The sequence below is a fragment of the Phyllostomus hastatus genome, unplaced genomic scaffold (assembly GCF_019186645.2).
Source record: "Phyllostomus hastatus isolate PE091 unplaced genomic scaffold, TTU_PhHast_1.1 phas_scaffold_385, whole genome shotgun sequence".
Classification (NCBI taxonomy): Eukaryota; Metazoa; Chordata; class Mammalia; order Chiroptera; family Phyllostomidae; genus Phyllostomus; species Phyllostomus hastatus.
The window spans coordinates 888,496-904,895 of NW_025334026.1; the positions used below are offsets into that span (position 1 = coordinate 888,496).

At 52.2% G+C, this 16,400-nt stretch overlaps 2 protein-coding genes across 3 annotated transcripts in view; one reads left to right on the forward strand and one right to left on the reverse strand.

Annotated features, from left to right (window-relative positions):
* The first annotated feature begins 5,110 nt into the window (after positions 1-5,110).
* Positions 5,111-15,536, forward strand: SNN (stannin). Of its 2 annotated transcripts, none has more exons than XM_045819352.1 (2): positions 5,111-5,251; positions 12,403-15,536. In XM_045819352.1, the coding sequence occupies exon 2, from the start codon at positions 12,491-12,493 to the stop codon at positions 12,752-12,754; it is 264 nt and encodes an 87-aa protein (XP_045675308.1). In that variant the 5' UTR covers positions 5,111-5,251; positions 12,403-12,490; the 3' UTR covers positions 12,755-15,536. The 2 variants fall into 2 exon arrangements, with proteins under 2 accessions (XP_045675308.1, XP_045675309.1); XM_045819353.1 differs by lacking the exon at positions 5,111-5,251 and adding an exon at positions 9,845-9,941.
* The window catches only part of TXNDC11 (thioredoxin domain containing 11), a 63,409-nt gene continuing 62,482 nt past the window's right edge, over positions 15,474-16,400 (reverse strand). The window contains exon 12 of the mRNA XM_045819351.1: positions 15,474-16,225. Within this exon, the coding sequence (XP_045675307.1) occupies positions 15,583-16,225 (643 nt within the window). The 3' untranslated portion in view covers positions 15,474-15,582. The remainder of the gene's footprint in view (positions 16,226-16,400) is intronic.

Sequence of the window (16,400 nt, forward strand, 5' to 3'; positions counted from 1 at the left end):
GGTTGTCCGGCTCCCATACAGTTCAATTTTCTGTCAGTTCTGGTTGTTATTCTATTTCTAAATTGTTGTTGTCCCTATCTTGGTTGTGTGAGGAGGCACAGTGTGTCTACCTAGGCCTCCATCTTGGCCGGAAGTCCAAAATTTCTCTTATTTTAAGCCACCCACTTTATAGTAATCTGTCCCAGCAGCCTTATGAAACTAATATACCCTTTTAATAAAGTTAGTAAGAAGAAACTAAAATTTAAAACTATGCTTTTAGGATATAGGTATAATTAAAATGTACAAAGGGGACCCCAGGCAGGGGATGGGATGGGGGGAATCTCAGAATTGAATGTTGGCCATTGTTAGGACACTAGCTTTTGTTTTGATTGATGAGCTACCTGGTATGCATTACATGATTAAAATAACTATGAAATTTTAAGTAAAAGCAGGTCATATAAGGGCCAAAAAAGAGAATACACCATGATCTGGATTGTAATCTGTCTATCATTTTGTGTACCTGAAGTTCACTATAAAATCACTTAAAAATAAAAATAAGAGAGACCCCTGCCCAGTGCTCACTCATTGTCTGCCTGCTTCCACATCTGTGAGTTTCCTGGTGCTGGGACAAGGCTGCATCTGTCACAGTGCCAAGCACACCTTCTCAGAGAGGACATCCACACCTCGACCTCTTCATGCTCTCACACCTCTTAGCTGATTCTTTTTTCATGGTACATACACTGTCCAACATGCCATATACTGTACTGATTTCTGTGTTTATCATCTGTCTTCTCCCAGGAGAATATAAACATCATGAGGACTAAGATTTGCCTAATTGGCTCACGGCTGTCTCCCCAGCACCTAGCACAGTGTTTGGCACATAGTAGGTGCTTAATAATGATTGCTTGAATCAATGAATAACTGAATGAATGGGTGGATGATTAACAAGCTCCAATGCTCAGGGGTGTGTGTGCGTGCACACACACTCACATGTGTATGTGTGTTTGGGGGCGTCAATGCTACAAGATGGAAAAGCAGGGCAGGCTGGGGGTGGGGAGCACCTCAGGCTGGACAGCCAACTCCCCTCCCTTAGTCTGTTCCTCATCACACTGATACCATGGACCCCAGGCATAAGGACCAAAGCCAAACCAGGCTCCATTCAACCCAGGACAACCTAGATGGACTTTTCTGACAGATGTGGAGCATGTGGGATGTTTTTCATCTCCAGGCTGAGTAGTCTGATGGGCCCTGCAGTAAGAAGACTGTGGGGTGCCAGGGCTGTGAGCAGCCCTCTGTTTCATCTCCAGCAGGTCTCCCGCTTCAGCCATGTTTGCCACTGTCCCCACTGTTTTCATCTCCCCATACCGCTGCTAGCTACTTCCATTAATACTTTGCTTTAAGTTAATTCACCATTTCCCCCCTAAATGGATGGATTTAAAAAGGAATAGACATGTCACTATCACAAATGGAAAAGCAATAATTGTGCCCAAAACAGAAGGTAACTGTGAACATAAATACCCCCAAAATGACACATTATTAAACTCTAGCTTAAGAGTGTGGATTGCCAAAACTCTAAGTTTGAAGTCTGCAACCTCCTGGTTATAAGGGAAGCTGGTGTGAAGAGATGTTAAAGCCACAGAAGAGCAAGTGAGGCTTTCTCCCTTTGAATGAGAATTGTTGTATGATTCATTGCTAGGTGATGCGCTCTCTGTGTCCCACCTAACCTAACCCTGCAGAACTCACCATGGGTCACCTCTCGCTCTTTGAGGAGTTCCTCACTAACCAAGCAGTTTTCGTATCATTTTTAGGCCTGGAACACTTATGGGGATGCCAGTGGAGTAGAAGCCTGCTCAGCCTGTTGGCTGTGAGCTAGGCAGGGAGGCCCAGCTGGAGGGAGTCTTCCATGAGGCTGGCTGAGGCCTAGCAAGTCCCTTCTTTTCCCAGCTTCTCAGGCAAAGGGAAGCAGGCACAGGGCCAGGCTGGCATAGGGCAGACTCAAATGGGCCACAGCAAGCCCCTAGAGAGCCAGGGTGAGCTCATCCCCTGCCCTTAGTTATCTTCCTGGCTAATGAGCATCTGAGAACCTCCCTGCAACTAACAGGCAGGACCCCTCAGACACTGGAAGCAGGGAGGTTCTAAAGGCCAAATGTCACCATGGAGGGAAATGGTAGAGGCCCCCGGGAGAGGAAATGAGCTTGGGGAGGGGAGCTCTACTTCCTGCCTCTTCTTTGTAGGGGAGAAACCTGGGGTTGGGACAGGCAGTTAGGTTGGCAGTTAAGCACAAGACTCTGAGGCCTACTGTGTGAGCTTGAATCCAGGTTCCCTGCTCACCACCTATATAGTCTTAACCAAGGGCTTTAGCCTCTCACTGCTCGGAGTGTGGTCCCCAACTATCAGCTTGTGACAAATGGAGACTCTCATGCCTAGACCTACTGAGTCAGCAACTGCATTTTAACAAAGATCCCCAGGGGATCTCTGTGCACATGTGCCACTCTGTGCCTCCATTTCCCCATCTGTAAAATGGGGATTAAAATGAGTTCATGCACATGTAGTGCTTCAAACAGTGTTTCCTGCTATTTTTATTATTTATTGTTATTGTTACAATTGAAGCAACTTAGTCTGGGACCAGGTGAGGTACTCCGAGGCCCCTGCTTCTTAGCACCCCAGAGGTATGTTACATGAGATCCACATGAAAATGGGGAGCCTGAGGCTCAGAGAGGTGTAGTAACTTGCCCAAGTTCCAAATGGGGAAGCCCAAGTTCACCCCACACCTGTCTGACCCTGTTACTAATGTTACCAGTGAACGGGTGGGATTGCTGCCTATGTACCAAGCACCTGAGGTGCTCACAACAGCAAGTGAGGGGCTCCCCGAGGGCTGCAAGAACCTGTGAAGTCAACTTTACTCTGACCCCCATTTTTCAGAGGAGGAAATTGAGGAACAGAGCGGATAGGCTGCTTTTCCAAAGCTACCCAGCAGGAAAGGCTGGATTTGGGTCCAGGCAGTCTAACTCTCAACTTCTCTGCCATGTTACACTCCACCTCACCATTTTTTCCTACTAGAACCTTGTCTCCAAAAGTGTCCCCGCTTCCTCTGTCATCACTTTGCCAGCCCTGGCTCTGACCCCTCCCAGGGGTCAGCCCTGGCCCCTCCCACATCTTCACCACTAATGAGGTCTTTGACAACTTCAGGCTGGGACCACAGAGGCCACTGTAACTGGGTCTGTGGGAAGAACCTGTTTCCTTCTGCTCTAGGATTCCAGGTGTGGCTGATGGAGCATGAGCCTTTGAGGACAGTGGTGGACATACTGGTGAGCAGGAGCTGTTTGAGACACTTGGCTCTGGCCTCTGGGGCACCTGGCCTAGAGCTGGGCGTCCCTCTGTCTCTCTTTCCCCCATTCCTGCTCAACTACCATTTCACTATCTGGGGCTGCCCTCTTGGCATAGATGCAGCTGGGCCAGGCCTGGAGCTTTGCAGCCTAATCATTCATTCATTCATTTATTCAGCACACATGCATTCAGCACATACTGTGTGCCAGGTACTATCCTGCAGACACATGGTATTGAATGAAACTGACCTACTCCTGGGGAACAGACCAAAAGTTAATCATGCACACTGAAAAATGTACAATTTCACAACGCACAGAGGAGACAATATACAATTTCAAAGGAAACCATTCTTGGGTAGAAATCAGAGAGGGCCTTCCTGAGGAAGGCCATTTAGGTGGAGATATGAAAAATGAAGTGGAAGAATGTTTCAGCTGGAGGACATACCAAAGGCCTAGAGATGGGAAACAACTTGGTATATCTGAAGCAGGAAAGAGAGCTGGTCCAGGCTGCAGTGAAGAGAGTAAGGAGAGCCTGGCCACCATGGCCTTGTGAGTTGTGTCCCCATCTTCTCCCAAAGGATCCACTAAAAGGCTGGGGGAGACCTTTCCAGCCAACAATCCCCCCCAGCTCCCAAAATGAGTGCTTCACCTGCCCCTTCCTGCTTTCCAAGCCAGAGGCAGTGGCCCAGGGAACTTGGGCCACAGAGGTCATGCAGGACCCACCCTCACCCTCTTGGGGGCCCCAGCTGGCTACAAGGCAGGGTGTCCTCTCACTGAACTCCCTTGTTGGGTAGGCAAGTGGAAATCACTGCACTAACTAGCATCTCAGTGTTCCCAGGCCAGGCCTCAAATCCTGCCTCCATCACAAGCTAGCTGTGGTACTTCTGCCTTGCAGAGGCTCGGGTTCCTCATCTGTAAAACGGGATAGTTCTTCCTTTCCGAGCTCTCTTGATAAAATGTGTTGAGTGGTTACTACAGGGCATGGCAGTTGGTAGGGGCCTAATCGGGGTTATTATGTTAAATAATCATGATTATAAACAGCCAAGGGGCTGCAAATTCCCAGCAGCGTCAGCCCTCATCAGAATGAGAGCTCCCTGAGGGCTGCGAGAACCTTGTCTTCTTGCTGGTGGATCTTGAAGCTACTGGCCTAACAGGCACATGGTCGGTGTTCCAAAAATACTGAATGAAGAAAAGAAGGGAAGAAGGAAGGAAGGGAGGAAAGGAAAGGAATGGAATGGAAAGGAAAGGAAAGGAAAGGAAAGGAAAGGAAAGGAAAGGAAAGGGAAGGGAAGGGAAAGGGAAGGGAAAGGGAAGGGAAGGGGAAGGGAAGGGAAAGGGAAGGGAAAGGGAAGGGAAGGGAAAGGGAAAGGGAAAGGGAAGGGAAAGGGAAGAGACAAGACAACACATGAACTAAAGAACAAGTTAGTGACCAGCTCCCGTCCTAAGCAAGAACATTCAACTCAGGGGTCCTAATCTCCTGCCCTGCTCGGCATTCCGCCGGTCCCCCTTCGTGGCAACATTCTTATCTGCTGTGCGCCTCAGTTTCCCCTCTGCAAACCAGAGTTGATTAAGGGTAGCCTCCGGAGGTTGGAGAGAGGTTTCCCGGGGCCAGGAGCCCCGGGCTCCGAAGCCCCCTAGGCCGGGCACTAATTCACCCACCGCCCCCTTTCGGCCAGCTGCGTGCTGCCCCCGCCCAGCCTTAACCGCCCGGGCCCCGAGAGCACGTGACTCCACCCCGCCCCGCCGTCCCAGCGCGGGCTCCCATTGGCTGCACCAGGCGGGGTCCGCCCCCGTCCGGGGTGGTAGCCTAAGCTGCCCCGCCCGCCGCAGAGCTTAGGCTCCTGCGTCCGGACTGTGCGCCGGGCCGGACCGGGCTGGCTGGCGGGCGGAGCCGGGCCCGCAGGGTTGCTGCGGGGCGATCTAGCGGGGCTGCAGGCGGCGCCATGGTGAGTGAGGCTGAATGAGCTGGGTGATCGGGTCGGGCGGGGTCTCGCAGGAGGGGAGGGGGCAACCTGGAATGGGGTGGGGGCGAGCGCTCGGCAGCTTAGCCGCGGGACTGGGGTGGGGGGGCGTCCCTGCGGCGGGGGAGGGGCAGTTCTGCGGGGACGCGTCTCCAGGAGGAGGGTCTGTTCCGGGGGGCCGCGCCCGCAGGCGGGGGTTCTTTGTCCGCTGCGCTGCGGCGAGATCGGGACAAAGAAGGCGGCAGGGGGCGGCGGCAGCTTTGAGAGGAGCTTGTGTCCCCCCCTTTCCCCCTACCCGGTGCATGTCCCCTACCACGGCCCACAGTTTTGTGCCCCTGGTCGGCCTATTTTCTCCCGACACTTCGCAGTTTTTTTTTTTAAATAACGGACGAAGCCGGGGTCCTGGCAGCCCCCAGGGTGGTTAAGAGGGCTCCTGGGGGTAGGGGTGGGGTACTAGTGAGGGATGGCGCCCATTTGGCAGGTGGAGAAACTGAGGACAGCCGCAGCATTTGGTGCCAGGTTCCGTCGGCAGTGGCTGCGCGGCGTGGGCATGACTGGGTCTCGTGGTCCCCGGTCCCCCCGCCCTTTCAGGAGGACTGGAGTTGTCTCTCCAGCTCTCCTACCCCCTCCAGCTGTCGCCCTCTGGGCCAAGCCCCTTTTCCAGCCTCACACAGCTCCTTGGTAGAATGGGGGAGACGAAGGAATCGGCTCAGCGGATTAAATGAGAGGATGCGTGGAGCACGCCTGGCACAGCGCCTGCACGTTGTCCGCACTCAGCACCCGCGAGCTGCTGGGGTGCTTGTCATCCCTGTGTACCCCGCATAGAACCCTCTGCCCAGGTCGTCCAGCTGCCCCTGCTGGGTGGTGGGGGGGGGGTCTCACTGGAGGTCACTTGTCTCCTGGCCTTTCTAGCATGGGAATGGGGAAGTGTGTGCCAAGAATATCACACTCTAAGAGTTAAGGTTGAAATCAAGATTCTGGATTCAGGCTTGCTGGATTTGAATCCCTGTGCAGCTAATTTTGAGCTGTGTGACCTTGGGCAATTGATTTAACTTCTCTGAGCCAAGTGGACATAGTAATAACTCAAATCTAGAGTTGTTTTGAGGCTGAAAGGAGATGATCGTGTGAAGTGTTACCTCGGTGCCTGGCACATAGTAATCATCTCCAACTTTTGTCAGGCATCTGTTATTACTAAACTTGTTTAACCAAGTGGGCTGACCCTGGGGCAGCCACTGAGAATGGCCAGTGGCTGAAGGGTGGGGGCATGAGTCTCAAGCTTTGGGCTGTAGGAGACCCAGTCTGACCTTGGGGCAGTCCCTAGGCTCTGCCCCAGCTAGCTTCCTCTTCTGCAGATGGGAACCTGCGGGGTTCTGGTGCGAGTTTCCTCTTCAGGAGGGTGGGGGTGGGAGGATGAGATGACACTGGCTGCAGAGCCGGGCCCAGCCCTGTAATTGTTACTCTCCCATGAGCATCCTCACTTCTCTTGGTGCTGGCCAGCTGGGGCTTAAAACAGAGCAAATGTTCCACTTGCACCTTGACTGTGCCCAGCAGTGCCCCATCCTCTCTACCATTCTATGTTCCTAATCAGAAACCTGGCAGGAGATGTTTCTGATTTGTGAACTGGGGTCTGATGAAGATAGTTGGCACACTTAACAGATGGCTTTGTTGGGGGTGAGGGCCGTGCTGGAATCCCCTGGGGTGGGGGATGGCTGGCTCCCTCTAAACAGGGCAGCCAGAGAAGGCGGGAGTGGCGAGCTAGTATCCAGCTGGACTGGGTGAAACTCATGATATGCCCAGTTAAGTGAGAAGGCTGTGGCAAAGTGTCCCTGAGGAAGGGACTATTTGTGGCATTGGGTCTGGACCAGGCTCTGTACCCTGCTGCAAGGCAAGTCCCGAGGGAACAGGGATCCTAAGGGCTCACTGTCCTCTCTGTGGCACCCAGGAGGGTGTGGTACCTGGTGACAAGCAAACCTGGTAGCCCCGTGGCCCTTTGTTTTCACATTTCTTACCACTTCTCATGCCCCCCCAAATTTGATGGGTGAGGTCAGGGCCTCATCCCCGTTTTGCACACTGAGAAACAGGCCAGTGAAGCTTGCTTGGCTGGGTCAAAACAGTTCACAATAACAGGTGAAGAAACGGGGTGGAGTGAAGGAGTATCAAATCTGCTTTTTGCTGGCTGTGGTCCCACTGGGCCTTGAGTGTGTGCAGTGACCTGTTGAGTGGGGTTATGGCTTAAGTTTGGGGGCCTCGTGAAAAGGCAGGGACAACTGGAACCTCACCTTATATTGAGGAAGATGTAAGCTGGGGGCCTCTTAGGGACAGCAGGACAGTGGGAGGTGTTGGCTGAGGACTGTCCTTTTGAAGCCATTGGTGGACAGAGGGGACAAGGGGCAGGGAGCTCAAAGGAGTGGCCTTGCAGACTGGAGAGGCTGGGCATTAGGTCTTATTTTACTGGGAGTAGTGGGTGAGATCCAAGGTGAGGTTCAGACCACCCTTGGCTGAAGGAGACAGGGAGGGTAGAGATTGGCCCTGTATGTTTGGGGGGGGGATCCAATGGCCTTGGATTTTCGGTGCCAACCTTTGTCCTGAGGGAGCTGGCATGGAGATGCTGCATAAGCAGGGGTGTCCAATCTTTGGGCATCTCTGGGCTACACTGGAAGAATTGTCTTGGGCCACACATTAAATACACAAACACTTAACAAAAACTGATGAGCAAAAAAAGGTTTTAAGTAAATGTATGACTTTGTGTTGGGCTGCATTCCTAGCCATCCTGGGCCACATGTGGCCCATGGGCCCATGGGTTGGACACCCCTGCTACATAGGTGGGGTGGAGAAATCTAGTCCATTGCCTATCTCCAGTGCCCAGAGACCACAGGCCCCTAGCTATGCTGTGGTCCCCAAGCTGGCCTGGCTTTCTGTACTGGGAGACCCTACCCTTTGCTCTGCTGGACTCCCTTTCTGAGGTCACATCCTGCTTCCTAGCTTTCTACTCTTGGTCAGTACACTCAAATGCTCTGTGCCTCAGTTTCTTCATCTGTAAAATGGGGATGATAACGGCAAGCAGTGTTAGCTGCTGGGGATTTGGGAAAATTAAATGACTGTATGGAACAAATGTTAACTACTCTGACGATCGTCCTGAGGGAGTCAGGTTTCTCAGATGCCATCTTACGTGTCTGCCTTGCCCAAGTAGTGGCCCTCCATATCCCACCTGGGGCTTTCCTGGATTAGGATGAGGGGCAGCTGACTTGCAGAAGACACCTTAGCTCAGAGGGGCATGGGGGTTGAAGATAGGGGAAGCCCCAGGAGAGGCAAAGCAGATAGGGTGGGGTCCAGCGCAGGCTGGCCAGCCAGCCTCCCTCCCTCAAGCTTCAGGTTTCCTCTGGGCTCTACTTTTTGGAGGCCTCCTCCTGTCCCCACCACTCAGCACTCACAGTGACAGCTGTCCCGCCATGGGCTCGGGCCTGCCCAGGCTCCACCTGCATGTTTTGCTCCTACCGCTGCACTCAGGCTGCAGCCTGCCCTTCCCTGAAGGCTGCTGGCTTCCTTGAGTCTGTTGGGACAGTCATGGGGACCCATGCCCAGGGTCGTGGGAGTGGCTTTGGAGGGAGGGAGCTGACTCAGGGATGGATACTGCCAACCATGATCCCTAAGAGAACACGGTCTTCTCTGATTCATCACTGTATCCCTGGGCTTGGAGCACTCAGCAGACATTTATTGAGCACCTGTTGTGTGCTGATAAAGGGGCTGGGAATCCCACAGCGGGCAAGATGGTCAGTGCCCTCTTCTTTCTGGCTGAGAGTCCACTGCAGGAAGGAGACAGAAGCCAGGAAACATGTTTCCTGACCCAAGAGGATTTCAGGTAGCAGAGAGAGCTTGGAAATAAAATGAAATAGTGCAAGGTGATGGCACGTATGGGGTAGAGGGGCATCTGGAGCCGGGGTGGTCTAGAAAGGCATCCCCCAAGATATACCTTCTAAGAAAGTCCCTAAAAGTAGGAGGGAGCCAGAACTGGGACAGTCAGGGAAGAACATTCCAGGCACAAGGAACAGAAAGGGCAGAGGCTTTGAGGTGGGAGGGTGGAGGGTGTGCTGAAGCTCAAGAAGGCAAGGAATTTAGATTCTCTGCTGGTATCGGGGAGGGTTCTGAACAGGGGGTGATATGATCAGATTTTTTAAAAGATGAATTCTCAGGAAATACTTGCTGAGTGAATGAAGGAACAAACAAACACTTGGAGAGAGGACAGGCATGACTGTGGCCTGGTCACCTGGCTCTGTGCGCTCGGGGGTAAGGGGCCTAGACCTGGTTGTGCCCACTCCTGGCCTGGTCAGGGGCAGCTAGTGTCTTTTGAGGTTACCACACCTCTCAGAGAGTCCCTTTGAGCCGGGGGTTGGAGGGGTGCTGCCTCTGCCTCAGCCTCAGTTTCCTCATTAGTTCAGGACCACTGGCTTCAGCAGGTTTGGCCCCTGGGGTCCCCCCTCCCCAGATCTTGCTGCCACTATTTGATTTCCCACTTCCTGCCCCTAAACCCCTCCCACTCCTCAAACACACACTTCCCCTTCTGAATTGATACTGACTTCCTTTCCTGTCTGTGAGCACGATGGGAGGTCAGGTACCCCAGCAAGTGCTGGGAACAAGAGGTCCAGTGGAGAGAGGGAAGTGGAGTGGGACAAGGCAGGTACGTGGTGTCCCGAGCAGGAAGAGAAAATGGAGGTTGGGACAGGTTCACCTAGCCAAAGCTGGTAGGCTCTGAGGTGGGGGGCCAGGGGGAGAGTCACCTGTTCCATCTGGAGGGCTGAGAAGACAGGCTGAGCGGGGTTGTGGGAAACTACAACAGCCCTAACAGTGGCAGGGGAGCGGCAAGGATGACCTGTACACCTGGGGCACAGAGGGGTGCAGAGCTACTCATGCAGCATATACAGTCTGATGGGGGAGGTGGGTGCTAACCAGATGGCTGTGCTACAAAAGCAGGGTTGCAAACTGAGTCTAGTGCCCTGGAGGGAGGAATCAAGTGTACTCACAGTACCAAGATACCCTTCTGGCCTGTGGGATCAGGAGACTTCCCTGCCCGAGCTGGAGTTAACAAGGGCAGAGTTTCTTGACCTCCACACTATTGATCTTTGTTGGGGTGGGAGAGGGCTGTCCCATGCTCTGTGGGATCTTGAGCAGCATCCCTGCTCTCTATCCACTTGGTAGCACTCCATACACACCAGTCATGTCCATCAAAAATGTCTCCAGATGTTGCCAAATGTTCCCTGGCGGGCATAGTTGCCCTATTGAGAACCATTGAACAAGGGTAAGGGGAGCAGAACATTTGGGCAGAGGGACTGGCCTGGGCGTGCAGCATACCAGGTTCTGTAGGTCACTATAAAGACTTGGGGGCTCTTCCTCTGGAAGACAAGGGCACTAGCTGCAATGGGCCTGCATGGTGGACCAGGGAGCCCACTGAGAGTGATCGCAGTGTTATTGACCCTGGAGGTGGTAAGAAGAAAGCAGACTCTAGAGCTATCACCCCTCTCCTGCCCAGGACCCTTCTGCAAATGTGGGCATGGTGGCAAGTGGAAATCAGGGGTCTATAGGGTTTTTCCAGGGCCTGGTCCCCAGACAGACTCCAGGGTGTTGACCTTCAGGCAGACCTGGCCTTGGGAGAGGAAAGACTTCCTAGTGTGCAAAAAATCATTTTTATTTTTAGTTAAAGCTGTTATTGCTCAAGGACAGCAGATCCCATCCTCTTAAGAGGGAAAACCTTCCTCTTCCAACCTGTCTACCTGCATTGATATCAGTCTTCTCAAAACAAAAACGAATTCAAACAGTCACTCTCGGTGAGTGCTGACTTGGTGCTTTCCTGCATTCTCACAGCCACCTGGGTGTTAGTTACTGCTATTTGCTCTGCTTATGGTGAGACATGAGAAATAAAGTGCAGGGTCTTGGGACCCAGGGGAGCCTGCTAGCTTCAGCACTTCTAATCTCAGTAGGCTGTTGCTAGCTAGCCTCACCTACAGTGAGTCTGGGTTTTTTTTGTAGCTTCTACACTTCCTGCAGCTGCACTTTCCTTTGCTTCTCACCAGCCCCCATTAGCAGGGGCTCAAGTGAGGTGGAGAGAGTTGTCTGAGGTTAGGAGGCCAGAAGTTGGTGGTCCAGCATATACACCCCCTCCTGCCTTCACCCAAACCAGCTGATGGTCCAGCTTCAGCCACTAGCACCCTCAGCTCCTTGCACTTGCCTATAGGCCCTCTCTGGCCTTCAGAGTCTTGGTAGACGCTGTTCCCCAGAAATGCTGTTCCCCAAGAGTTGCTTTTCTTGGACATCTTGGCATCAGCATTGCCTCCCTAAGTATCTCCTGCCCTACCCAGTTTAGCATCGTGGGACCCAGTCCCCTATTGTCTTGGTATGGCATTTCTGCATCTGTAGTTCAGGTGTTTGGTATATTGACCCATTTGCAGTCTGGCGCCTGTGCCAGATGCTGAGCTTGGGGAGGGGCAAGTAGTCTCTCTCAAGTGCCTCCATCTTCTAGGACTCTGCTGCCTTGCTGCCCTTCAGATGGTGAGGTGGACCAGGGCTCTTCCCAGGAGGCTGCAGTATTCCTGTGGGCAAAGGCTGTCATCGCCTGTACCCTCTGGCAGGTGTTCCTGAAGACTTGATTGAGCTACATGTCACCTGTTCATGGGAGAGGCTGATGTCACTTCCCTGCTGTCGAATCCTTCATCTCTGGCCATCATGAAGCACTGGCTTTCAGTCCCTGAACTCCTGTGAACACCTAGAGGGGCTGGGCTTCCAGAGCATTTACCTTAATGAAGCCCTTTTTCAAGCTCATGCTGCAGTTGGGTCACAGGTTGTAGACGCCCCTTTTGCCCACATCTCAGGCTCTGTGGCTGGGCCAGGGTGGCTGCCTGTCTGGTGGCAGAAGCACCAAAGGTAGTGAATGGAGGTGGGCCAGAGTGAGTGAGGAAAAGGCTGGTAACACCACAAGCAAAGGAACAGCAAATGCCAACCAGTGTGTTTTTCACTAGGATGAGGGTGGGATGGTCGGGCTTCAGAACTGATTAAAAATAGACCCTATGGAAGAGTCAATGCAAGCTCATGGGCTGTCAGTGCCTTGCAGAGTCCCCGATGTAGTTTCATGTCGCTTTGTCTTTCAGGCCTCTCGTGTCCATCCTGAGTTCCAGCCTCACTGATCCGATCACCCCCAAGAGCTTCCTGCTGAGGAAGCCTCCCCCAGCGTCAACCATGTCTATTATGGACCACAGCCCCACCACAGGTGTGGTCACAGTCATTGTCATCCTCATTGCCATCGCTGCCCTGGGGGCCTTGATCCTGGGCTGCTGGTGCTACCTGCGGCTGCAGCGCATCAGCCAGTCAGAGGATGAGGAGAGCATCGTGGGGGATGGCGAGACCAAGGAGCCCTTCCTGCTGGTGCAGTACTCAGCCAAGGGACCATGTGTGGAGAGGAAGGCCAAGCTGACCCCCAACGGCCCAGAAGTGCACAGCTGAGCTGGGATATGGAGGCTCCTGGGCCTGTTTGCAGCCAACTGAGAAGCGTGGGAGGGGGAAACCACAGACAGGCTGCCATTGAGAGGAGGGGTTGACACTCCCTGGCATGGCCTCGCTGGGCTTCATCACCACATGCACTGAGTCCTGGGGTCCCAGCTGTCCTAAGCCAGGACTCAGTGGCCCTGGGCATCCCCTCCGCCTCCTGGTGGGGCTGCCCATTGCTGGCAGTGGGTAGACCTCACCTTGCTGGGTTCAAGGCCCCATAGCGCTTTTGTTACTTGAATGTTTAGCTGAGCCTGTTCTTGATGGAGCTACTACTACTGTAATGCGTGAACTCACAAACCTGTGAACTGTAAATAGGCCCCAGAAGCACGTGCTTAAACCTTTTGCTGATTTTTAAAAAATACCGGATAATGTACATGGGACTGACCATACTAATAAGCTGAGTCAAGGCTGTGGGTGAGGGTGTTAGACATGTGAGGCCCAAGTTGCACTTGGCAGGAGCCTCTAATATATGTGTGTGTGTACATAGAGGATATGACATGTCAGTTTTAAGTTTTGGAGCTGACCGGTTGGGGTGTTGTGATTTCTGTTTGGTTAGCAGTGGATGGATCACACCACCGTCTCTTTCTCTAGATGGGTTTGGTCGTTAAATACCAGTTCCTGTTGATAGCGGAATTATTGCAAGGAAGCTACTGCAGCTGCTTGGGAGCCAGTGAAGGACGGGTCAGGGCACACGTCCTGAGGGCTGCCAGGCATCCTAGTAGCAGAGCAGTTTCTTGCCCCTTTGGTCTTGAGCATGCTGAGCACTCCCTGTCCCTGTCCATGTCCCCACCGGGCATTACTCAGCGCAGGCTTCTCAGAGCAGGCAGTGGCTACTTTTATCTGAAACCCAATTGGCCCAGGAGAGAAAACTGTGGTTTTGTTGTTGTATTTAAAATATTTTCTGCACTGGAGGGGGGAGGGGAAGGGGACTTTGAGGTTTCCTCCACTCCTTCCCTTTTCACAAATTGCTTCCTTTAAATTACTACCCACCCACTGGGTACTGCATTTTCTTTTCCTCAACAGGTCACCTAGGAGAGTCACCTGACCCCCCTAGGAGAGTACCAACTGCAGTGGAAAGGCATTTCTTATGTGCATGTGTACACAGGAACCCCTAGACACACCCTAACTGCCCAAGCTTAGTAGGCACCTGGGGGACCTGGTGGGCAGGAGAGTGAGTTTCAGGTTGAGTACTTAGTTTTCAAAAAGATGAAGAGTCAGTGGCTCTTGGATCGGGCCAGCGCCTCCACAGCCTGTATCTCCAAGATGTCACTTGTGTACACTTCAGTGAACTTGCTTAGGTTTTTAATCCCACCACTGTTAAGCACATTCTGACTATCACAATTATAAACTATGGCTTGTATCAGCATCCTTAGTAATAAATTGGAGGCCAGCCCTGGCTTAAACTGGATGCAATGGCCATGAGTGGCCTGTCAGCAGCAAGGGCAGGTTGCTCCCAAGGGGGCCTCAGCCTCTCCTGCTAGCCCTACCACCATCAGAGCCCTGACTTCTTGGTCAGGCTGAAGGTGGCTTACCTATGGCCTGCCTCACTCAAATCACCTCTAAAAAGCATGTTGAACCACATCTACTTTCTAGAACCCCAAGGAGGGAGCTTAGGGAACATTTATTTTAGTAGTGTATGCCTAAATTGGGGGATCAAACATTAAGTAATAGCTTGGGGGGAGGGAGAAGGGTAGCTAGTTAGGCAATTTGAGCTGAAAGCAAGAAATGTCTTTGGCCCCTAACTGGGGATGGCCAAGCATGAGAGTTAGGCTGGAAACCAGCCGAGGCCCTGTAGGCTGGCAGTGGGGACAAGTTCCAAAGGTGCCGACTTAAAAATCAGGGAGAAGGTTTGCTTTCTAATGAAGGATACTCAAGAAAAATTGGAAGGTGGAGAGACATTTGATCCATTCCCCTCGCATTCCAGAACTTCCAAGCTTTCTACCTCTACTGTCTGCAGCCAGCAGTAAACACCTAGGCTGACGTTCACCTTAGAAACCCAGGAGCACCTGGGACTTGCATTTTTAGTCTCTGAGCCTGACCCTGAAAATGACCATCACTTATCTGTCAGGCTTGCCCTGAGGTTGCTACTGTGCCAGTGAAGTTTTGGTTTTGAAATGCTGAAATGTCGCTTTCTCCTTAGTTTCACTTCTGGAAGTTCTTTATCCCACTCCCCAGTTGCCAGAGATGACATCTTCGCAGCCTGAATCAAGCCCATGAGCATGGTGGCTGTGTCAGGTGGGCGTCACAGGCACAGTGAGGCACTCATAGGGGTCTCTGGGAAGAGAGTGAAAGTGCCTGTAGAACTGGAGAACAACCACATAATAGCTCTCACTGTTATTTGTCATAATAGCTACTTTTTTTAGCATAGACACCCAAACCCCACACTCAACTGGCTTAGTAAGTTATGACCTCTCACTGAATTCCTTCTGAATAGCCCATGTTGCGTTCAAGTTTTCAGTCAAATTAACCTTTCATCCTATATGTCATCGCAATAGCAACAGTAGGGGAATGGGGAGGGAACTCTGACACTGAGCCACTAAAGTATGGACTTATTTTTCAGACAAATCTTCAAGTGGACTGTGCTACTGTTTTTGTCTCAAAGTTACCAAGTTTGTGCAATAAGTGCAAGGGATGTCATCCCTGTTCAATAAAAGCTGAATGACATTCACGTTGATTTTCTAGACCACTGAGAAAATCTTTATTTACAATAAATTTCAATAAAATTTGCATAAATATATTCCCAATGTACAGTATTCATCTCTGATTTCATGTCATTTAAAAGGTTAGTCTGTCCTATTCTCATTGCTCCTTTCAGCCGCCAGCGGGGAGCTGATATTGGCAGGTGGAGGGGTGCTACCAAGTAACCAGGGGGCCCCTGAGGGCTCAGGGTAGTCAGAGTGCACCTCCTCTGGGGGAGTGAGATTTTCAGCTCCGTCCTTGCCCTCCAGTTTCTGCTCCATGGTTGCCACCAGGATCTTGAGCCATGTGTTCTCTGTGAGCAGGTTTTCTGAGGCATCGGCTAGCTCCTGGAGCTTTTGGGCCACCTCCTCAAGTTCCCGGGTCTTCTGCTCATACAGGGCCTGCAGCTGCTCACTGTGCAGCTGGAGCAGGCTGTGCTGCTTCTCCAGGGTCTGCTGGCGCTGCAGCAGCCGGTGCTCATCCCTACGAGCACTCGAAAGCTGGGCCTCCACTTGCATTTGTGCTCGCTGAAGGGTGCTGATTTCAGCCCTCAGCTTCCAGATCTCCCTCTCCAAATGGGAGATGTGCCCCTGCTGTAAGACTGTCTCACTCTGAAGACACTCGTTGGTAGAAGGGTTAGCCAAGTTCTGGGGGACAGAAGCAGGGTCTGAGTGATGCAAAATGAACCTCAGCAGATTTGGAAGGGTGATGGGAAGGTCTTCAGGGTATTTCACACTTAGGTCCTTTCTGAAGAGAAAGGGAAAGGAGTCAAAGATGAGTCATGCCAACATGTTTAGTGAAAAACAAGACTGCTACCTAAAGTCAGGCTGTTTAAATCCTACAAAAGATGTTCTGAAAACTGGACTTACAAAGCTGAGGATGTGCCTGCCACATGCTCATTCTATAATTAAGGGGCTTATCT

Bases quoted from the DNA above. Each gene is read 5' to 3' on its own strand.
- SNN (XM_045819352.1), top strand. From the start codon at position 12,491: ATGTCTATTATGGACCACAGCCCCACCACAGGTGTGGTCACAGTCATT.